The 25,042-nt window shown below is 33.2% G+C and overlaps 1 protein-coding gene across 2 annotated transcripts; it reads left to right on the forward strand.

Moving 5' to 3' along the window:
• Positions 1-7,381: 7,381 nt before the first annotated feature.
• LOC107645999 (uncharacterized) lies at positions 7,382-13,147 on the forward strand. Of its 2 annotated transcripts, none has more exons than XM_016350166.3 (8): positions 7,382-7,656; positions 8,499-8,542; positions 8,705-8,825; positions 8,916-8,979; positions 9,721-10,045; positions 10,685-11,725; positions 11,905-12,054; positions 12,146-13,147. In XM_016350166.3, exons 2-8 carry the CDS (start codon positions 8,516-8,518, stop codon positions 12,575-12,577), a joined length of 2,160 nt encoding a protein of 719 aa, XP_016205652.1. In that variant the 5' UTR covers positions 7,382-7,656; positions 8,499-8,515; the 3' UTR covers positions 12,578-13,147. The 2 variants fall into 2 exon arrangements, with proteins under 2 accessions (XP_016205652.1, XP_020959610.1); XM_021103951.2 differs by having other exon boundaries at positions 7,419-7,656; positions 12,130-13,147.
• The last annotated feature ends 11,895 nt before the right edge of the window (positions 13,148-25,042 follow it).

Consider the following 25,042-nt stretch of genomic DNA (forward strand, 5'->3'; position numbering starts at 1 on the left):
TGTTTTGCTGGTTTTGGTTTTCTGTTCATTTAACTTGAGTCTTGTCTTCTTCAACTGTTCTTTTGCTATTTCTGTTTTTGATCCTTGTTTCTTGTAGTTCCATGAAGGAAAAAAAATGTTAATAATGGTACAACCACCATTAGAAATTGTCTGTGTTAAACAGTTTTTAGTTAATTATTTATATGAGTAATTTTATAACCAATAATAATACGAGGGAACTAATATTATTACAATCAATTTCAGCCAACACTATAATAAGTTGTTAAATAAGTTCAATACAAAACATACTAAAGATGAGTTTTTTGTTGAGTTTAGATATCAGATACTTTTTCTAATTGAATTTTGAATGTTCTTATTTTTAAGTATTTTGGATTTTTTTTTTTATGTCAAACAATAGTTGTGCAATGTTGGCTTTCAAAATTTTGTCTTGTACGATTTAAAAATGTACGAGGAAGGATAAAATTGATGAAAGAAATGAATAAATTTTGACAATTTTTAAAATATTTTGCTATTTTTGAGAGATTTTTTTATAGGTACATGTATTTTCTAACAATATATATAACTTTTCGGTTGTTTTAATGTCACTTTTGTTTAAAATAATGTTATATTTTGGTATGATTATGTTAAGATAATTATGATCACTATACAATTGTTGTTAAAATCATAATTATATTTTTTTAAATAATATTTTTATTTAATAATAAAAAATAATACTTTAATTTTAACAATATTTTTTGAAACACTATAACCACATGGTGTAATCAACCCAAATAACATAGGAATAGCAACAATTAGAAACTGAGAATGTTTATCAAAATCCCAGAAAGTATGCAAAATTTTAGGCCTTATTTACTGCAAGCTTTGTGATTTGTGGGGACCCTTTTTGCTTTTGCTTTTGCAACACTAAAAAGTTTGAATTCAACAAGTTCTTCATGTGCCTCAAAGTTTGATGATTTTCTTTTTGAGTAATAAATGGAATGGGGACTCTTTTTTCTACTTGTCACCCTATAGGCCTATAATATAATGCCTGCTTCTGCCATTAAAATTGTCAGAATCACCTACCATTTCTCTCTTTCCTTTTTCTAACTCAGTTTAATTTATTCATTGTCATTGAAAATTTACACCAGCAACAATAAAGTTCCACCAGAAACCATTGGCAATTAAATTTTCAACGGCCTAATTTATCAACCATAGTAAGATTAATTAAATGCTACCAACAAATTATTAGATTTCTACTACAATATTTTTTTTTCCACCATGGAGCTAGAAGTCACGTGAAAGTTTTCTAGAACAAAAGATAAAAATTTGACTTTTGTTTAGTTGAAGATATAATCACTGAGTCATAATCATTCATCGAGATAGGCTCTGGGATTCTACTGTATTTAACCTTTGGGATCTGGCTTAAATTTATTGCATTATAGAATTTGAAGGTATACTTCAAAAAATTAATTTGATTAATTGATTATTACTATGTCAAAAGAAAAAAGAGAATGGATACGGTCAACAACACTTGAACATATGCTTATATTTTTGGCTGATCTCAAATCATTTCCTCTATCATATACTCTGACTTATCCGTGGTGTAAGAACATCGATGAATTCATTTGTTTTTTAAAGAATTAACAATCATGTACCCTAGTTGATAATATTATATAAAAACTCTTGATTAATGTTTAGGAAAGAGGAATACTGTTCTACTTCTACTATTATCTCAACTAAACAAAAATAATAGTGAGAGTTAAATGTCAACGGCTTTTGCAATTTGCATAGAGTCACCAACGGTCACATACATGCAATTAATTTCAGAGATTCTAGTTGATCTTGAAGCTCGTTTACTAATAAATAACGGGTAAAATGCCAATGTCACATGTGCTAAGGTCAAGTTTTGATAAATAACTTAATTAAATTTTTTTAAAAAAATAGTTTAAATAATAAATATTTATATTAAAATAGTTTATAAACAAATTATTTTATATTTAATTTTTTAGTTTTAAAAATATTTATTTAAAAAAAATTATGATAAAAAAATTTATTATAAAAAAGTCATTTTTTTAAACTTTTCTACAAACATTTAAGTAACTTTCTAGAGAGCTACAATTTAATTTTTAAAATTATACCAAACATTAATACTATTATTTTTTATAAGTTAAAAGTTTAAAAAAGTAACTTTTAAAATTTTCCAAACGGGCTTAATAGGTAGGGGTGAAAACAGATCAGGTCAGGCCAAATTTTGCTTTTAACAAACTTGGCCTGTCATGTAGTTAATTGGCCTGAGCCTGACTCGCAGCTTGCTATAGGCTCTTTATAAACTATAAAGTATTAGGTCTGGCCTGTTATTCAGTCTGGCCTAACTTGAAACCTGTTAAAAGGCCTGATATTTTTTTTTACAAAAATAAAAATATTATTTAAAAAATTATTTTTTTAATAAAAATATTTACATGTAATATGTCATTTAATATTTATAAAAAATTTTAATCTTTTAAAATATTTAAAATATATAAAAATATTTATAATAAAATATAATAAATTTAAAATATCTCATAATTTTGTTAATAATAAAAACTTACTTATATATTTAATTATGTTTTAGCAGGTCTAGATAGGCCTGACAGGCCAATAAAATTAATTAGTGAGTCTGGACCTGACCTATTAACACATTAAGGCTTTTAAATGAGCCTGTGCTTCTTTTATAACAGCTCAAGCCAAGCCAGGCTATCCAGTCTGGCCTTTTTCCACTCCTACTAATAGAAATGAACCAACTTGGAATGATCAAATAATCAGTTCACTCATCCGCTTAACCAAGTGTCATAAATTTAAATCCCGCCTTATGTATACATCAATTCATTGGCTGGCCAGCGATAAACTTTTAAATGGAGATCAGATTTAGGGCTGTCAAATGTTCTACCCATTTAGGTCCGGCCTGTTTAAGCCTGCGGGACGTGGGTTAAATGAGTTGACCCGTTTAAGTTCGCTTCATTCGCAAGCCATAATTTTTTAACTCGAATCGTTTATGGTCAGATCGATGGGTTAAACGGACTTGCCCGTTTATCCTTTTATTTTTTGAAAAATATTTGACAAAAAATATCACTTTTAGGTTAAAAACCTTAAACAAACAGTATTTTTTTAGTTGATGGGCCAGATTTTCGGGTCAGATTGAAAAAAATATCGACTAACAGTACTATTTTTTTTGTAAGAATGTAAAAAAAATGGGCTCCCCAATCCCCATTTAGCCCGCGGGCTAGTCCGTTTAATCCATTATTTTTTTTTTGGTTAATCGAGCTCAACCCGTTTAGCCCAAAATTTAAACGGGCTTAATTTTAGAGGCAAAGTCCGCCATTTAAATTGGTAAACGGGCTAGTCCGATGAATTTGGCCCATTTGAAAGTCCTAATTAAATTCGTGATAAATTAGGCTTTAACCTGTCGGGTTAGAAAATACCGCGAGAACCAAAATACTAATAGGAATGAACATATCATAATATAATATTGCATAATTCAACTTAAAATATATAACTTTATAGTTTATTTATTAAAATACAACACAAAATTTAAGTTATATTATTTTAAAATTTAAATATTTTAAACATATAAGATTATTTATGTGTTGTTTATCACATACTTCTATGATAATATTCTCTAGATCTTATATTAACAAAATTATTAATAATATGATATACTAACATAAAGTTCTGAACCCCCACCCAAGAGCGTGCAAGTTAAACAAAAACTCAAACCAATTGTCGTGTGACTTTTTTCTTGATGGCGTGAATAATGGAAGCAAATGCCAGAAATATGATGCAAATTTAGTTTGCAAGTAATATAGACACGCATTCATAGTGTGTCAAACAGGTACACCTTTTGGAGAGAATGATTCCCTGAATGAGTACGTATGGATTGGAGAGAAAAACACTAAAATAATCGTAGCTTTTCGTTAGAATAATCATAAGTTTTTTTTTATTAGCCTGCCTTTGAATAAAATAATAGATCTAATTTTATTATTCAATCACCAGAGTGTTAATATTAATATTAATTTGGAAAAGAAAAGGCTGGTTAGTTGTTAAGACTTAATAAGTCAGTCAAAGAATACGATATGAAGGATTAGTTAAAGAGTTAGACTAAACAAGCAATAATAGATACTATCTTTAATTTCTTCTATAAAATGACAAATTACACAAACAGTTGATAGCTTGATTTAGTTGCAATTTAATTTCTACCAGAAACAATGTATACATATAACAAAATTAGATCAAGCTAGCCATATACATTTTAGGCCCTAGTTAAGCTAATGATTGGTTTCAATTAGCTTAATGGTTTCAGAAAGGTTCATGCATCAATCATTGCACATGCAATCAATATTCCTTTTAACCACCCTACTAATTTGGATTGCTAGCAAAAACAACAACTAGTATTGGCAACGTAAGTGATTTGTAGCCATGTGTTAGAATTTGGAAAGAAATAAATAAAAAGAGGTAATCTTGTCTTTATCTGCATCAAAATTGACTAAGTTCTTTGAAGCACGGTGGCATCCATGTATTATATAATGCACCACAAGGAATGAACTTTAGATCAGAAGCAGAGTAGTGTGAATAATGGTGCAAATGGGGTTCCAATATTTGGGCACAAGAGGCATGAGAAGTGGGTATGAGAGGCTTGGAAAACAACGTTGTTGGGTGAAATCTGTGAATGGAAGATTACGAGGTATTAGGTTGTCACGGTTAAAGAGGCTTTCCCTGAAGGCTTTCACCATCAGCAAGATCATGAGAATGTACAATGATGTTGTCAACAGAATGAACCTGCAGGAAGTGTTTGGTAATGCTGCTGTTGTTATTCCCACACAATGGGGTCTTCCTGTAATCTCTCATCATCATCATCATCCATCAGTTCTTTGAAAGAAAACTCATTTGCTATTAATTACTAATATTGTTTGTATTTTACATTGTTTGGGACTCATTCTTTTGTATTGTAATTCTTTTTGGCCCCATAATTTTTTTGGCCTAATGTTATGGTTGACTGTTATTTTGCTTCTAATGTATGTCCTTATAGTATAATTGAATTCTGTGAATCCTATCAGAGCTTCATGCATATAAACAAACAGTGAAATTACCAAATATTTTGTTTTAGGGGAAAAAGTTGCCAAAAAAATTGAATTACACTCTGGTAGTTGTAATCAACGATGATTTCGGAGGTCTCATTTCTTTGTAGTCAAACATTGACAGAATGTGTTATATTAATTATAGTTCTCATAGTTTATTAGGTTTTTATTTTTTTTTTTTAGTTGAGTTCCTATATTATATTAGAATTTGTAATTAAGTTTTTAATATAAAAAAAATATTAAAATTAATAAAATTAAAAAAATATATACTTAATATTTTTACTGAATATTTTATTTTATTTATTAAAATATTATATTATTTTCAATGCTTTTATCATAATAAGAATTTAATTATAAAATTTAATCTGGTATAAAAATTAATTAAAAAATATAAAAATTTAATTAAAAATTCGATAAAAACTATAAAAATAGAGGAGTAATTAAATTTTATTGTTTTTAATAAAAAAAATTGAGCTACAAAAGATGCTAGTGTCCTTAGTAAACTAATCTGTTGAGTGTTGTGAACAATGTGCATTTGATAGAATGTGGCTTCAAAGTTCAAACTCCGTAAATTTGACCTTGAATACCCTTCCAAGATTATTACTATAGACATAACAAATGAAAATATACTTGGAATTTATTCTCAATGAAATATTTGAAAAATAAATTAAAAAGAAAAGGAACAAAATCAATTTCGCTAGGTGTATTTTTTAACAACCAAGGCATATTCTCATTGTTCTATTAATTAAAAATAATATATAATTAATTAATAAAAACTATATTTTTATCAAAAGTATTTAGTATATAACTAGTATTATTAGCAAAAAAACAAAACACACACAAACATACATAGAGAGAGAGAGAGAGATAATGGGCTATATAATAGGGATATGAGAAGGAATGATGGACAACCTTTATAATTTTTATTTTTATTTTTAAGATTTGAATTCACAATATCTTATTTAAATATAAACAACTTATTATCTCAATTAATTTTATTGTATTATTTTTATAATATTTTTTTGTTAATCATTATTTTTATAATATTGAATAAACAAAAAAGTGAATCAATATTAACACACTAGTAAGAATAATGCTATTCAGAAGCTTTTTTGTGCCCTTTTGCTACCAAGCCTCAAAGAGCTATAGCAAGCCTTCTTCTACTGTTGGGTCCATTGGGCCTATTAATTTGGGTTTAGAGGTCAAACATTACCTAATTGATTATTTGTTCGTAAACTTCAGGGTACTTTTGTAGTTTTTTCTTAAATAAAGTAACAAATGGCAGCTGAGACTTAGCTCAACTAGTTAAACCATGTGTCTCTTAATATGTTGCACCCGGGTTTAAACTATGGTGAGTACACCAAATGTTGAATATGAACCCTTAAATATTGTGTGGGTGAGTATATAGTGTGGATGTGTTGTGATACTTAGAATTGAGGGTTGTCTAATCCACTTGACAAAATTGAAGTAAATTAAGATTTCAGATGGTTATTTTGTTGAAATAACTAACTGAATTTTTTAAAAATTTAAAATTTGAAATTGGAGAATTTGAAATTTAAAATTTGATGTGAAATAATTGAATGAAAGTTTTTAAATTTATTATTTATTTTTATTAGACTAAATAACTAACGGGATTCATAAAATTTTATAGGATAGTAGATATAAATACTAAACACACTATTTTTAAATTAGTCTCTATGATTAGAATAAAAGATCTTAATTTAAAGAGTAAATACTCATTCCAACCCATTGATATTTAATTTTGTAAAACTGATTAGCCATTTTATTAATGATTTATTTTCAGAATATATGTATATAATACGTTAATCACTAGTATATACTTCATTTAATTTTTATAAGTAAAAACAGTTTAAAAATTATTAATATTTTTAGTTTTATATAATAAATTTAACTAATGTATTTAAAAAAAATAATAAAAATATAAAAAAATAAATGATCTCAAGATAACGAGACTTCTAACAAATTTTTTTTGTCAATCCTAATTAATTTTTAATGGATAAATCAATAGTTTAATATGTCATGTAGGTTTATTCTATTAATATAAAAAAAATATTAATAAAAAAACTAATTAATCTCATAAAAATAAAAAACAGAAATTAAAAAAAATATTTTTTTATTAAGACCTCATCTTTTGAAATAATTGTTAGAGATCGTTTAATTTTTTTTTTAATTTAAACTAACATATCATGTTTATTATTTGAAATATATATATATATATATATATATATATATATATATATTTTAAATGTAAGTCGATCTAATCTTTTAACTTTAAACTTTAAAGTAAAGCGACCAAAAAACATCTTTAAAGTAAGAAATGGTCTCTTTACAAAAAAGTATATAAATAAAATAGAGTAGATCTTGGTCGTGGCTCGTCCAAAAAAGAAATCTTGGTCGTGGCTTTGGCGGTGGTAGTAGCCTCTTTGCTCGACGTACTCTTCCTTTAGCCGTTCCTCGCTCTGCCATACACCCACCGCCCACCACCACCATAATCATCAACAACCGCCTTAAAACGCAATCCTCTCTTCTTCACGCGCACACACAGGTCTTTTCTTCTCTCTGTTTAACCAACAAATTCCCGTTTTCTTTCTTCTTTTTACACTGCTCTGTTATCGTTCCAGACTCTATGCTTGAATTGCTAGTTTCCAATATGTTATGCTACGGAAGTGTTGGTGGTTTGGAATTTGGATTTGGTTTCCGTGAGTCCATTATACAGATATGGAATGTAGTAGTTAATGCTTCAATTTGTGTACGTTATTCCATTATTTATGAACCAAGTATACAACGCTCTATGGATGCCACTTGTTTTGGATTTCTGGGTTCTCAAACCTGCTTCACCTTCATTTGGTTTTTGGCCTTGTTGCCCAGCTTGTCTCTTACAAGCTACAAGAGATAAGAATAGGGCCTTTCCTTACAGTCCTCTATTCACATCACATTGCTTTTGCCATTGCAATTTGCAAAGGATGCTAAATTATGTCATATGACTTCCCTGTAATCGGAAGGGGTTCATTCTCTAAGCTTTTTTTGGAAGAGAGAGAGAGAGAGGGGGGGGGGGGATTTAAGTTTGATCTAATATGATATGATTGTTGCAGAACATGCAGTGATTTTCATTGTACAACTTCTATTGGTCTTTATCCATAGCACCATCTCAATTTATTAACTTCCCAATTTATTGTGCATAAACTGAAATTTGAAAAACGTGTGTTGGATTTTGGCTTTTTACCCACTTTTGTGTTTACTTATTCCACTAACTATATGAAATGTGTGATTTTTTTGTGGTTATTCCTGATGAATGAAGAAATCCACCATTAATGAGCTGCCAATTACTTCCATCATTTTCCCTGTCTATTGTTTTTTAAATATATTGCAATTTGTTTAATTTTGCAGATCTATTATACTTATGAATGGCGTGGCTGGAGCTTGGAAAGAAGGTAAGTTATCTTTTAATTTTATAGTATATTATTTTCATTAAAAAAAGAAAAGGTTACACAGCTTGCAGGAGATCAGGCTGTTCCCATAAATAATGCTATGCCATACAATTTAAAGACATAATTTTATTTACTGACAATGTACTGTTTAATACCTGAGTGCAGAGAATTTATATGAATATTTCTAGAGCTTTGAATACATCTTCATTTAGGCGTGTGGCAGGGTCAAGCAGTGGACCTATTTATACTGCACAATCTGTTTATGCATCAGCAAGATGCATGCCAGGTAATTAAATTAATGCTTTATGCTTTTAATATTATATCTCCTGCACTTGTATGTTATAAACTTACAAATTCTTATAACTACTTGACGCAGACCTCATCAGCCACACATCTGTGGGAGTGGCTAGTTTTTTCAGTGGGACTAAAGGTGATATACGGTAAGATAGTGTTCAAATTTCAAGTTTCAGAAGAAACATTTGTAACATCATAGTTTAGCTAGTAGAATGACGATAGCATTTGCATGGAATATTGGTTGAGAGAATCATGATCTTACATTAAGTAAAGTTGTGCGCTTGCACGGCATATGGGATATGGTCTCCCATTGTTCGATGTAGATGCTGATTTGAAGAGTTCTTTTTGGAAAACTTTGATAACAATTCAACATTCACTTGGAGATGCCTTCATCTCTCCTCCCTTCTGTGATTGTCAAGCCATTTTAGCCATGGTTTAGTTGTTTAGCTGATTTGCTTAGGGGACAAGGTAGCAGCTTCTTTAAAACACTATTTTTTGCGTTTTAGTTTCAGTCTGTTTCAACTTCTATTAAATAATTTCCTATATAATAAGTAGTCACATGAGTAGCTTGTAGCTTTTTAATGAGATTTAGTCTAGTATAGACCATAAGGTTATTTGGGCTTTGAAAGATTAGGCTTAGCCGCTTAGGCCGTCTTTAGAGATATGCAATTAAACCTATTATAAATAGTCTAGATATTAAGTGTTCAGCATTTTTGAGCTGCGGTTGAAAATGTCAAATGATATATATATTTGATTAGACCTGAAAGAAAGAAAGTGACGTTATTTGAAAACTACAACCTTGTAAACTTATAATGATTGACTTATATGCAAAAAGAAAATGCTTATATTTAGAAAGGGTAGAGGTAATGAGTTTGTTTACGATATAGGTGCTTCCATGCTAGTCCGGAAGTTTGGGCAAGAAGAGGTGATGAGGCATTTGGGTTGAAGGCCCCAAAGAAGGAGAAGTATGTAAGAAAGGAAGGTAGGAACCAGCCACCTGTTGAAGCTCGATATGTCCCTCGTAATGTCAAAGCACCCAAATCTAATCCTGATAAAACAGTAGAAGTATTTGAAGGCATGACCCTTGTTGAACTGGCAAAGCGTACTGGAAAATCAGTATCTTCTTTGCAGGATATCCTCACAAATGTTGGTGAAAAGGTTGAATCAGAGTTTGAACCTCTCAGCATGGATACTGCAGAGCTTGCTGCAATGGTATTTCCCTTCTTAGATAATGTTAAATTAGTGAAGACTAGAAACTAGCCCCATATTGATCCCAAAGTTGGGTTGTCAGTTCGTGTTATTTTTTTTTCAAAAAAACCTAGGGAAGAAACAGGTAAGACTGGGCCAAAAGTATGAATACGTTAGTTTTTGATGTTGCTCCCTCCATGCTCACATAAGTGTACATCTCCAAGGCTTAACTTTTTTACGATTCCCTGCCCTTTTAGAAAAGCTAGCAAGTACCAATTATTTGTTTAATAATTTGGAAGAGTAATTAACTAAGAGAGGGAATAGTTGGAATGAAAATATCCATGTAATTTTGTAAAATAACTTACTCTAAAATTGAAGGCTTAAATAAGCTTTTGGTCCTATAAAATACCCATTTCTTGGTTCTGGTCCCCATAATATTTAAGCCAAGATTGAAACATATTTGATATCTTGTTTATTTGAGAAATGAGGGAGTAATTTACTTTAATTTAAATTGTCAATGTAGCCTTACACATATATTTTTACACGTTTAATTTTTTTGCCTTCATAGTCAATCTTATTTTGTCTTAATTTGCCATATGATACACTTCCTTTTTAGTTTCTATTTCTTGATTTTTTGTTCATATAATTTTCTTGCTGCTGCAGGAAGTTGGAGTCAACGTTAAGAGGTTACATTCAGTTGAGGGTACTGAAATTGTACCACGCCCTCCAGTTGTAACAGTGATGGGCCATGTTGATCATGGTAAAACTTCTCTTCTCGATGCCTTGCGACAAACATCAGTGGCAGCCAGAGAGGCTGGTGGCATAACTCAACATCTTGGTGCTTTTGTGGTGGTCATGCCATCTGGGGCATCAATCACATTCCTTGACACCCCTGGTCATGCTGCATTTAGTGCAATGCGAGCAAGAGGTGCAGCAGTCACAGATATAGTAGTGCTAGTTGTTGCTGCAGATGATGGAGTGATGCCTCAAACACTCGAAGCCATGTCCCATGCAAAAGCAGCTAATGTACCAATTGTTGTTGCAATTAATAAATGTGATAAACCAGGTGCAAATCCTGAGAAAGTAAAACTGCAGCTTGCTTCAGAGGGCTTGATGTTGGAGGAAATGGGTGGTGACATTCAGGTCATTGAAGTTTCAGCACTTCAAAAAACCGGACTGGATAACCTAGAGGAAGCTTTACTCCTTCAAGCCGAAATGATGGATCTGAAGGCACGAATTGATGGGCCTGCTCAAGCTTATGTGGTAGAAGCAAGGCTTGACAAAGGACGCGGTCCATTGATAACTACCATAGTTAAAGCAGGGACCTTAACTTGTGGTCAGTATGTGGTTGTAGGCTCAGAGTGGGGAAGAATAAGAGCTATTAAAGACATGGTGGGAAGGTTAACTCAACGAGCAACACCTGCAATGCCTGTTGAAATTGAAGGGCTTCGAGGGTTGCCAATGGCTGGTGATGATGTTATTGTTGTTCATTCTGAGGAGCGAGCCAGAATGCTTAGTTCTGGTAGGACAAGGAAATTTGAGGAGGATAGACTTAGGAGGAAGTTGAATGAGGGCATCCCATCTACATTGGAGTCATCAGAGGAGGTTCCGCAGAGGGTTGAGATGCCAATAATAGTAAAGGCAGATGTTCAGGGAACTGTTCAAGCTGTCACAGATGCATTGAGAACTTTAAATAGTTCTCAGGTACGTAAAGATATCTTTTTTTCAAGTAAATGAGCTTTAAACAAAATATGTCACTGACAGAAGTGATAAATGAACTTTCAATGTCCAATAATCAGGCTTCCAAACTATAACTATCTTGTAGAGAAAAAAGTTGGATATATCTAGTATTCGCTGCTAAGCAAGTTGTATTTTGTTGTCAGGTTCTGGTGAATGTTGTTCATGTTGGTGTTGGGCCCATCTCTCAATCTGACGTGGACTTAGCACAAGCTTGTGGTGCGTGCATAGTCGGATTCAATATCAAGAATCCACCCACTGCTCTTAGTCAGGCAGCAACTCGTGCCAGTATCAAGGTACTCTAACTAGTGCAATGGAGATTAAGATTCCGTGACATTACAACTTTGAATTTGTTTTGATATGAATATCAGTTTGGCTTAATTGCAGTTGATTCTGCACCGTGTTATTTACCATCTTTTGGAGGACATAGGAAATTTGATAATAGAGAAGGCCCCTGGTACTTTTGAGACCCAGGTGGCTGGGCAGGCAGAGGTGCTGAACATCTTTGAAGTGAAAGGGAGCAAGTCAAAGGGACCTGATGTTAAGATAGCCGGTTGTCGGGTTGTAGAAGGTTTTGTGGTGAGGACAGGAACCATGAGGCTCCTGAGAAGCGGGGAAGTCGTGTTCGAAGGAAATTGTGCATCTCTTAAGCGGGAGAAGCAGGATGTGGATACTGTGAAGAAGGGTAATGAGTGTGGATTAGTTATCAGTGATTGGTACGATTTCCAGATTGGAGATGTTATTCAGTGCTTGGAACAGGTCGTCAGGAAGCCCAAGTTCATTAAGTCAGAGAGTGGTGCTGTTCGAATTCAGTGCTGACACAGTCTTGTGCTCAATTTTACACACCAAGCCACCAATAAACACTTACATTAAGGTAATTAATTATCGTTGCACATAGAGAAGAAAGACAAGGGTGATTAACTGTAGAGGTATAGTGTAATAGGTTTTTGACACCAAAATTCCTATTAGGAACGAAATGTGTTATACGGTACCATTCCACAAACCCTAAAAAAAAAAACTTAAGGGTTTATCTATATCTTGTGTTCTTAAGTGGACATGATAAGATTATAAATTGAGAAAGTTTTTATTTATTAGAAATACAAAAAATTTAAGTTTTTAATACATTTGTTTTGCATTTATTAAATGAGAAAAAAATTAAAATCTTTCAATAATGATAAGCTTATCATGCGGTCTTAGAGCACATATTAGTTAAATTCAAAACTTAAATAGTATTTTCAGTGCAGATTACAAAAGATATCAATCTAATGGTGGGGAGTCCAGATATAATGAATTATAATTTTGTAATCTTTTTTTCTTTTTGGCAAACTAAGTTCTTGTAATTTGACTTGAATTAAATGCCTAAGTACTTCAACTGAGGTTGTACTTTCAGATTTTTAGGAAGCCACTGTGCATGGGAAAATTGGCAAGAGTGATGCCATTCTTTTGCCATTCTGGGATAACAAATTTGAATATCATTTGCAATGAAGTGAAATTTCAAATATGGAGATCATAGGTGATTTTTTATTTTTTTATTTTTTATTTTTTATTTTGGTTTAATCGCTCGGGTGTTCTCTCATCGCTGGAGTGAATTTCTAACTTTTTTTTAGTTTTTTTTAAAAGCAATTTTTAATATCAAATTACATTTTTAATTTGTTTCAAATTTTTTAAAACGCTTTCTTCCAGTCCACGTATTTGTTTGGCTGGAATTTGTCCTCTTCGTTTTTTCAGTTACACCATATCTTTTTTTTTTTTTAATATAACAAATTGTACTATTATTCCATATTTCGCTTGAAACAAAATCATATGCAAAATTAGGTTGGTCGAATAGTTAGTTCACTTATTTGTTTAAACGTTGGAGGTTCAAATTCTATTATGTATATGTAGCAATCCATTGATCCTTGAATGAAATTCAGATTTGCGACAAATTAGTCCTTGATCTTTCGAATTGAAAGATACCGTAAATAAAAAAAATCATACGCAAACTAAAAACCAACTATTCTTATGTGTGGTTTTACCTAATACTTCCAATGAAAGAAAGAATAGACAAAAGTACACTTGAAAATTTACATGGTGGTCACAATTACACCTAAATTATTTAATGAGTTACGTGTACACACGATTTGTTTGTTCTAATGGACACTAAAAGAGTTTTCAATGAAACAAAGAGACGAAATGAATTGTTGATCTATCATTGAGTAATTGAATGTCTGTACATTATTAGATGAAGCAACTCTCCTATATATAGCAAGCAACCATAATTCTATTAAAACAGAAAATAGAATAATAGAATTGAAAATAAGATAGACTTGACTATCACTTAACAACTATGACTTGACCTTGATCTGTTATATTACATTCTTTATCTCTATTACCCTCCTTCAAACTCATGGTGATTTTGGAAATAACCTTGAGTTTGAAATGAAATTTCTCAAAGGTAGGAGCTGATAAGGCCTTAGTGAAAATGTCAGCAACCTGTTCTGTAGAGGGAATGTGAACACTGAACAACCTTCAAGTGATTTTGAATAACCCTCTCATGGACAAAATGCATATCCAAGTCAAAGTGTTTTGTCCTGTTATGAAGAACAGAATTTTCAGCAAGCAACACAGTATTGATGTTGTCACAGAAAAGAGTGGGAGTACAAGAGAGTGGAATGCGAAGTTCCTTCAATAAATTTGGTAGCCAGATGATTTTAGAATCTACTACAGCTAACCCGCGATATTCAGCTTCTGTGCTAGACCGGCTAACTGAAGATTATTTGATACGGAACGTAACCCAGGATAAGATGGAAGATCAAAGAAAGGGACTCCTCTACCTCAATTTGATTTCCTGATGCAACAGTTAAGGGAATCACTCTACCTCACCTGTTCACACCCAAGTTTCTCAAAGAAACTCAAAGAAAATTTCATTCATCAAAAATTAAAAAAATGGCTACCAGGGTTTAGAGGGTTTTTATACCTCTTAAATTTAAATCCCTAACTCATAAGTTCACTAGAATAAAATATGGGCCAAATCATAATTGGGCCTAAAACAAACAAATAACAAAAATAAAATAAACATAGAATAAATTCTAAGAAAGTGATGTCTCTTTTAATTCATCTTGACTAATGAGAGTCTTCAATGCATCTTGTAAAATAGTAAGACGTGTGGCTTTTGATAATCGTTAATCATTGTCTTGCCCAATTCTTGATGCATCTCCTGAACACATGATTTAGCCATGTTTGCAAAACCTTCTTTTATTCTCTTAGTTGTTGCTCTTGTAATTGGACCAATTGGCATATGACAGTTCTCAGTTTGTTCCATAGGGCTCGTATCATTCCCTCCCTCCTGAAAAAGATTCGACCTCGAATCTGCATCACAAGCAAAAGGAGATAGGTCAGAGACATTAAAAGTAGCTGATACATTATACTCACCTGGAAGGTCAATCTTGTAAGCATTGTCATTGACCCTTTCAAGCACTTGAAATGGACCATCACCCCTAGGGTCTAACTTGGATTTTCTTTGAGTAGGAAATCTCTCTTTTCTCAAATGAACCCATACCCAGTCACCAGGTTCAAAGATAAGTTGTCTTCGACCTTTATTCACCCGTTGGGCTATCAACTTATTTTTCTGTTCAAGCGATTCACGTGCTTTCAAGTGCATTGCTTTAACCTTTTCAGCTTTACCTTCTGCATCCAAGCTAACAATATCACTCAAAGGCAAAGGTAATAAGTCCAAAACAGTTAAAGGATTAAAACCATAAACAAGTTCAAAAGGAGAAAACCCAGTAGAAGAATGAGTAGTTCTATTATAAGCAAACTCAATAAAAGGTAAACAATCTTCCCAAGTTTTCAAATTCTTACCAACAACAGCACGTAATAAGGTCCCTAATGTTCTATTTACTACTTCAGTTTGACCATCAGTTTGAGGATGACAAGTAGTAGAGTATAATAATTTTGTGCCTAATTTACCCCATAAAACTTTCCAAAAATGACTCAAAAATTTGACGTCACGATCAGAAACAATAGTTTGGGGAACACCATGCAAACGCACAACCTCTCGAAAGAATAGATCAGCAATATTTGTCGCATCATCAGTTTTATGGCATGCAATAAAATGAGCCATTTTACTAAATCTGTCTACCACAACAAAAATGCTATCTCGACCTTTTCTTGTTCGAGGCAAACCAAGAACAAAATCCATAGAGATATCAACCCACGGATGCATAGGAACAGGTAAAGGGGCATACAAACCATGTGGTAAAGACTTAGATTTAGCCTGTTTACATGCAACACATTTAGCACAAAATTTTTCAACATCTCTACGCATGCGGGGCCAGTAAAAATGTTCAGATAATACATCCAATGTCTTATGCACACCAAAATGACCCATCAAACCCCCATTATGTGATTCAAGAACAAGTAAGTCCCGCATAGAACAAGCAGGCACACAAATTCTATTACCACGAAACAGAAAACCTTCATGTCTATAAAATTTGTTAAATGCACTATGTTCACAAGAGGCATAAATAGCAGAAAAGTCAGAATCAGTGACATACAACTCCTTGAAAAACTCAAAGCCCAATAACTTAGAGGTAAGTGTAGTAATCAAAGCATACCTCCGAGATAAAGCATCAGCAACGACATTATCTTTACCTTGTTTAAAGGCAATAACATAGGGAAATGTTTCAATAAATTCCACCCATTTAGCATGTCTTTTAGCAAGCTTACCTTGTCCTTTTAAGTGCTTCAAAGATTCATGATCCGTGTGAATCACAAACTCCTTAGGTAAGAGGTAGTGTTGCCAAACCTCTAAAGCCCGAACCAAAGCATATAATTCTTTGTCATATGTTGAATATTTACGCTGAGCTAAATTCAACTTTTCACTGAAGAAGGCAATGGCTCGTTTTTCCTGCATTAAAACAGCACCTATACCAATCCCAGAAGCATCACATTCAATTTCAAAGGTTTTATCAAAGTTAGGTAAAACAAGAATAGGAGCAGAACACAAACAGTCTTTTAGGGTATGAAATGCAATGTCTTGTTCCCTTTCCCATTTAAATCCAACATCCTTTTTTATGACCTCTGTGAGAGGCGCAGCAATGGTAGAAAAATTTTTCACAAATCTTCTATAAAACCCAGCTAACCCATGAAAACTTCGTACCTCAGAAGCATTCTTAGGCGTTGGCCATTCACGAATAGCCTTTACCTTTTCCTCATCAACTTCAATTCCACTCGCACTCACAACAAAACCAAGAAATATAACTCGATCAATACAAAAAGTGCACTTTTTAAGATTAGCATATAATTTCTCTTGTCGAAGCACTTCCAAAACAGCTGAAACATGTGACAAGTGGTCATCCAAACAAGTGCTATAAATGAGAATATCATCAAAATAAACAACAACAAATTTACCCAAAAAGTCTCGCAAAACATGGTTCATCAGACGCATAAAAGTACTAGGGGCATTAGTTAACCCAAAAGGCATTACTAACCACTCATATAACCCATGTTTTGTTTTAAATGCAGTTTTCCATTCATCCCCTGGGTTCATTCGAATTTGATGATACCCACTTTTTAAATCAATTTTAGTGAATATACATGCACCATATAACTCATCAAGCATGTCATCTAACCTAGGGATAGGATAACGATACTTTACCGTAATTTTATTGACTGCGCGACAATCGACACACATTCGCCAAGTACCATCCTTCTTTGGAACCAACAAAACTGGTACAGCACATGGACTCATACTCTCCCGGATGTGACCTTTGGCTAATAACTCCTCTACTTGCCTTTGAAGTTCCTTTGTCTCTTCAGGATTACTCCTATAGGCTGGTCTATTAGGAATGCTAGCACCAGGAATAAAATCGATTTGGTGCTCAATCCCACGTAATGGAGGCAAACCACGTGGTACGTCAGTAGGGAAGACATCGGCAAATGCCTGCAACAAAGAGACAAAGCTATTTGGCAAATTTGGGTTAAGGTCAGTGTCAGAGAATAAAGTATCCCTAAATCGAACCATAAACAAAGCTTTCTTGCCTATTAAAGCACTCTTTAAATCTCTCTCTTTTGCAAAGAAACACAATTTGCTCTCAACTTTCTTAATTTTTTTTTGTATTTGTACTACTCTCAGGACATGGACTCTTTTCTTTCTTTTCACTCACCTTTGGGCCTTTTGCTATATTCTTTTCACTCATAGCCTCTTTTCTCTCAGATTTTTCTGTTATCTCACATCCCATGTTCCCCTTGGTATCCTGTTGAAGCTTCAACTGGTCAAGGTAAACCTCCTTAGGTGATAAAGGAGCAAGAGTGATCTTGCGACCATTAAAATCAAAGGAGAATCGATTTGTATAACCATCATGAAATGCGCGACGGTCGAACTGCCAAGGTCGCCCCAATAATAAATGACAAGCTTGCATTGGCACCACATCACACAAGGCCTCATCAACATACTTGCCAACAGAGAATGCAATTGTCACCTGTTTGTCAACCTTGATCTCTCCACTGTCATTCAACCACTGCAACGTATATGGTTTAGGATGTCGAACACATGTCAAACCCAATTTCTCCACCATAAGTGTACTAGCCACATTAGTCCAACTCCCACCATCAATAATTAAACTACACACTTTTTCACCCACCAAACATCTAGTGTGAAAAAGATTGTGGCGTTGCTCTAGACTTTCTTCTTTCACCTGTAAATTCAAAGCACGTCTAACAACAAGAGATTCACCATGGACTGCATACTCAACATCTCCATCAGAACAATCCTCCAAAGATGGCATGCTATTATGATCAGAGTCATCACCACGATCAGAATCAGACACAATATCATCTCCTCTAATAACCATCAATCTCCTATTTGGGCAATCACTAGCATAATGACCCATACCATGACACTTGAAGCATTTAATATCTCGATGTCTAGAAGTAGCAGAAGAAGAGTTAGAATTACCTTTCTTCTTCGTAGCATCAAGCAATGCATTGGATTCAACACCCTTAGTCTTTGTTGTGTCAGCACTACGAGACTCCCACTTTGGATTAGCATGCGATAATCCTCTTGGTGCTCTTCTTTGTTGTTGCCTCTCCACCTTCATTGCCATACTGACCAAATCATCTATCTCCACATAATGATGTAACTCCACCACATCAGCAATTGCTCTATTCAAACCACCCACAAATCGTGCCATAGTAACCTCAGTGTCCTCTTCTATGTTGGCAGTAATCATAAGCATTTCCATTTCCTTATGGTAGTCTTCAACGGACTTGGAGCCTTGAGTCAGTCGATGTAACTTCTGATGCACTTCCCTGTAGTAGTACGAAGGCACAAATCGTTTCTTCATGAGGCGTTTCATAAGATCCCAAGACTCTATAGGGTGATCATCATTCCGCCGTCGTGTCTTCACTAGTTCATCCCACCAAAGCAAGGCATAGTCAGAGAATGCAACTGCTGCCAAACGAACCTTCTTTTCCTCAGAGTAATTATGGCAAGCAAAAATTCTTTCCACCTTACGTTCCCACTCCAAATAAACTTCAGGATCATTTCTCCCTTTGAATGGTGGTATTTGCATCTTGATGGCGTTGATATTGCTATCTTGACTTTTATGTCGAGGTGTTATAACCCCATCAGAGTCATCATCAGAAGGTACATGATTCTGACGCCGATTCCGGAAAGGTCCTTGTTTAGCAATCTTGGATAGTGTCTGTGTCACCTCTTGCTTCCATGCTTCCAATTCAGTCAAGCGATTAGTTAAGTGTTGAATGGCCCTTTGCATCAATTCCATGTCCACTACAGTATCTTCAGAATGAGCTGCCATAACAATGAACCTGTAACAAAAATAGTATAAAAGAACCTCACAAGCACTCACTCCGTGTTTCACTCAAAGATGGACACTCGTGTTTATTCTCAAAATTGGCTTTTACCCTCTATTGAACTTACCACTCTTGCCTTTTACCACTCTTGAATCTCTTTGACTGTTGCACTTTAGAAAGCAAATAAAAATAAAAGATAGAGAAAATCCGACGCAACGATAAGAGGAAAAGATGAATAGAATAATAAAAGGGACAAAGACACAAAAGACAAAAGATCAGAATAATAATAATTAAAAAAAATAAAAATAATAAGAATAAGAATAATAATAATAACGTACGTAATGATTTTTTTTTTTTTTGAGATTGTTGCTTTGTTTTGTTTTTTTGTTTTGTTTTTTTTTTTTTTTTTTTTTGCTTGAGTGCTACTGTGTAAACTTCAAAGTATGTACTCTCAAGTATGTACTCTTTTTTTTTTTTTTTTTTTGATACTCAAGGGAATGACAAAAAGAATAACGATGAACACAGACGGAAAGATAAAGTGACTATGCGTGGTTGGAATTTTTTTTTTTTTTTTTTTGGTACTCAAGGGAAGGACAAAAGAATAACGATGAAGGATAAAGTGACTATGCGTGGCTGGATTTTTTTTTTTTTTTTTTTTTTGGTACTCAAGGGAAGGACAAAAAGAATAACGATGAACACAGACGGAAGGATAAAGTTTATGTAGAACACAGAAAGGATGAACGTAGACTAATGAAAATTAATCTAATACCTGAAATCTGATACCAAATGATACGGAACGTAACCCAGGATAAGATGGAAGATCAAAGAAAGGGACTCCTCTACCTCAATTTGATTTCCTGATGCAACAGTTAAGGGAATCACTCTACCTCACCTGTTCACACCCAAGTTTCTCAAAGAAACTCAAAGAAAATTTCATTCATCAAAAATTAAAAAAATGGCTACCAGGGTTTAGAGGGTTTTTATACCTCTTAAATTTAAATCCCTAACTCATAAGTTCACTAGAATAAAATATGGGCCAAATCATAATTGGGCCTAAAACAAACAAATAACAAAAATAAAATAAACATAGAATAAATTCTAAGAAAGTGATGTCTCTTTTAATTCATCTTGACTAATGAGAGTCTTCAATGCATCTTGTAAAATAGTAAGACGTGTGGCTTTTGATAATCGTTAATCATTGTCTTGCCCAATTCTTGATGCATCTCCTGAACACATGATTTAGCCATGTTTGCAAAACCTTCTTTTATTCTCTTAGTTGTTGCTCTTGTAATTGGACCAATTGGCATATGACAGTTCTCAGTTTGTTCCATAGGGCTCGTATCATTATTTCTTACTTGACCATGAAACAAGATTCGATCCCAAATAGATTCCATATCCACAAGTAGATCTTCGATCATCAATATTAGACCCCCAATTGGAATCTGTAAAACCAAATAGCCTTAAATCAGTAGAAGCATGAAACAATAGTCCTTGATCAATAGTGCCAGCCAAGTATCGCAAAATCCTCTTTACACATTTCCAATGTGTGAGAAACGGTTGTTGCATATACTGACTAACCTTATTTACTGAAAAGGAGATCTCAAGCCTAGTAAGAATTGCATATTGCAATGATCCTACTACAGACCTATATAGATATGGATTATCAAATTCATCATCTCCCTGATTTGTGAGTTTTAAATTTGTGACCATAGGAGTAGGAACTCCTTTGGAGTTTAGCATGTTAGCCTTTTCTAACAGTGAGTGTATATATTTTGATAGAGACAAATGGAAAGAATTTGAGGATAATTTAGTAGCTTCTATCCCAAAGAAGTAGCTAAATTCTTCAAGATCCTTTAAAGAGAAGTCATTGTTCAATTGAGTAATGGTGGTTTGAATGACTCTGTTATTATTACGTGTAATAAGAAGATCATCAACATAAACTAAAATGTAAAGAATAATATCACCAGAGGATTTAACAAATAAGGAAGGATCTGATCTTGTTCTATAGAAACCAAAAAAAGCAAGAGTTGAGGCCAATTTCAGAAACCAAACTCGAGGAGCTTGTTTAAGGCCATAAATAGATTTATTTAACTTACATACATATGATGAATTACCTTGCTGGAAGCCTGGTAGTTAAGACATGTAGACAAGTTCCTTAAGATCCTCATTCAAAAAAAGCATTATTGAAATCTAGCTGTCTGATTGTCCAATGAAAGCTCAGGGCCAAAGAAAGCACCACCCGAATTGTAGAGGGTTTGATCACAGGAGCAAATGTTTGATCATAATCGATTCCTTTTATTTAATGATTGCCTTTGGCCACCAAACGAGCCTTATACTTCATGATTTGGCCATTGGGATGTCTTTTAATGGCAAAAATCCAAGTATCCAACAGTAGCCAATAACCTCATCAATGAAAGAGTTTTCAATGAAACAAAGAGACCAAATGAATTATTGATCTATCATTGAGTAATTGGATGTCTGTACATTAGATGAAGCAACTCTATTATATAAAGCAAGCTACCACAATTCAGTTGAAACAGAAAATAGAATAACAGAATTGAAAATAAGTTAGACTTGACTATCACTTAACAATTATGACTTAATCTTGATCTGTTATATTACATTCTTTATCTCTATTAGATACATTCACCCTTCTGGCAATGGGCGTGGGCCTCCATTAACAAAATTGCACATGTGTAATGTTTTAGGTCCAACATGGCACTATTACTATGAGTCACGCTGCCATGTAAGATAAAATCCTTTTAAAATTAAATTAATTAAACCTAAATCCTCTAACTCCAAAAATTGCATAAATTCCTTGAACCCTAACAAAGAACAAAGAACATGGGTTCACTTAGGATTTCTCCACAACCAAACAAAAGCCTCTCCTCTTCAATCTCAAGTTCTCCTAGTTCTCTCTCTTTCTCTGTCATTTCTCCAACACTACCTACAAGTTTGTCAATCCTTAAAACCTGTAAATCCAAAAATTTTCCTCTTCTTTCAGCACACTCAATCTCACTTCACTCCCTCCTCTCACCTCTCAGAAGTGGCCCATCATCGCCGTCCATCATTTGTGCCGCTAGGCCGGAGCCGGACGGTTCGTCGCTAGCGCTCATCCTCTTGTCTTCCTCGATGTTCCTCAATAGCCTCCTTCATCATGATTCATCACTGCTCGTTGCCTCGCCGCCTTGTCCATCGTAGTCACGTCGCCTCACTGCCTCAGTTCTGTCGGTTTCCTGCTTTCTATTCTCATTAGGTTCGCGTTCGCATTCTGGCAGCTCATGGTTCCTCATTCTCGCGTAGGCTTTTACAGTTCTAGCATTATGTTTCTACAGTTCTACTTTTGCATATCTGCTTCTACTTCTACGATTAGAAAATTATTGTTAGATATTAAATTTTTTTTTGTTATTTTAAATTTTTGTTCTAGTTGATTGTTTTTCTTGCTTTTGTTTTAAATTTTAGCTCTAGTTTATGATGCACGGATACTAACACGGATATGAGACACGACACGATATGGGACATGCCGACACACAAATTTTAAAATCTTATAAGATATGGGAACACACACATATATAAAATATGATGTATTTTTTAAAAAAAATAGTAATGATACTTTGATATTTATTAATATTAAAATATAAATTAATTTTTTAATGATTTTTAATATCTCATTTTAATTATACAAAGTATTTAAAATATTTTTTTAGTTTTAATAAATAATAATAATAATATATACTATTTCTAAATTTATTTCAATAATACATACTAAAAATAAGGTTGGACACGCTAACACGTGATAGCATTTAGATGTGTCCAAGCGTGTCGGAGAAATTTTTTTTCTTTTTTATTAAAACATAGTTGGACACGCGTGTCGAACGAGTGTCGATGAGTGTCGTGTCCAAAATGTGTTCAACATGCAGACATGACAACTCAGCAAAGTGTCCGTACTTCATGGGTTCTAGTTGATTAAATTTGATACTATTGCTAGGTCTTAAATTTTTCTTTCAAATTCTGGCTGGTTAATTAATTTTTCAAAACTTTTTCTCTTCCTGAAACGAAGTCATGTTCTTTGTTCTTTGTTAGGGTTGTAGAAATTTTTATAATTTCTGAAATAAAAAGATAGAGGGTTAGATTAATTTCACTTAATAAATTAATTTTAAAAAATAATTATCTTACGTGGCAACAAATTGCCACATCACTCATAATAATAATTCCATCATGGACTCAAAATGTTATACATGTGCAGTAAAACAAACAGAGACATACGTTTATTGTTGGAAGAAGAAATGTTTCTATCGAAACAAATAAATAGTGTGTACGCATGACTCATTAAATAATTTGGGTGTAAATGTGATTGTTGGTACAAATTTCGACTTATAGATAAATTCAATTACAATTCATCAAAGTTGAGGAAAAGATCGATAGATCAGACCTTTGGCTATAGAAAAAAAACACTTTCGACTACGATAAAGGATGATAGTCAAAGTCAAGGGCTGTATGATGAAAAATGAGCTAAAACCGTAGAGACCATGTGGTTAAATACAAGCATGATGAAAAATATGAGATTGAAAAGCAAGGCAAGACAGAACGTGAGAGTGTCCACTATAAAAATTTTTCAGAGTCAAAACAAGATCGTGGTTTGAAAAAAAGGAGGAACTACCAGGAGCAGGTCCTCCCTTAAGGTCTTAAAAAGGGGGGGGAGGACTTCAATAAAAAAAAACACTAGATTATCATGCAAATTCTGTAAAATTTCTCAGTCTCAATGATGTAACCAAAGATTATGGAGTATAAGTACATATGAGTGTTAGGAGCTCATTTTATTTTATTATTTTTTGTTTTTCTTTCGTTTAATTTTTTTGTTTTAAATATTTCATTGTTATTCTGTTTTCTTTTAATTTCCATTTCACTTTTACATTTTCATTTATTCAAAGTTTTCTTTTATTTATTTCACACACTTTCATTTTATTTGTTACAATTTGTCATTAATAGTTCGACGTAATTCGTTTCAATACGAATACTAAATACTTTCTAAGTCGGGCTCATTATTTTCAGAAGAGTCGTATCTGCTCTCTAAATTGAAATCTTGATACAAGTTCGATTCAATATTTTATTAAGATTATTAAAAATTGAGTGAATCAGTGACTATTGTGTGAATTTTTAAGTGTACTTTTTTGTCCATTGTTTCTAAATAAAATAAACATTTGTAATGTGTTGCGAGTAATGTTTATAAATTTTTTCCCTCGTGTGCAAACTCTTTTCTCTTTTTCTTCATTTGCAAGATATAGCCTGTTATTTATTATTGGATAATAATAATAATAATATAAAGTAAACACGGGTCCATAAGACATGCATCTATCGCGACGGTGCTGAACATGGTAGGTATCTGCAACTTGGCTCATCTTTTTTCTCTGTCCACTCATCCGTAGGAGTCGCTAAATGTCCACGTCCTCCAACTCAATCAGCAATATATCGGCAATATTACTCTATTCG

Source organism: Arachis ipaensis, chromosome B6, assembly GCF_059453495.1.
Source record: "Arachis ipaensis isolate K30076 ecotype BB chromosome B6, ASM5945349v1, whole genome shotgun sequence".
In the NCBI taxonomy this organism is placed as follows: domain Eukaryota; kingdom Viridiplantae; phylum Streptophyta; class Magnoliopsida; order Fabales; family Fabaceae; genus Arachis; species Arachis ipaensis.

What these genes read in the sequence shown, in the direction of transcription:
- LOC107645999 (XM_016350166.3), top strand. Translation starts at nt 8,516, where the DNA reads ATGGCGTGGCTGGAGCTTGGAAAGAAG. An exon ending in CTGCAGAGCTTGCTGCAATG is followed by an intron (nt 10,046 to 10,684) that starts GTATTTCCCTTC and finishes TTGCTGCTGCAG; the next exon opens with GAAGTTGGAGTCAACGTTAA. An exon ending in GAACTTTAAATAGTTCTCAG is followed by an intron (nt 11,726 to 11,904) that starts GTACGTAAAGAT and finishes TTTTGTTGTCAG; the next exon opens with GTTCTGGTGAATGTTGTTCA.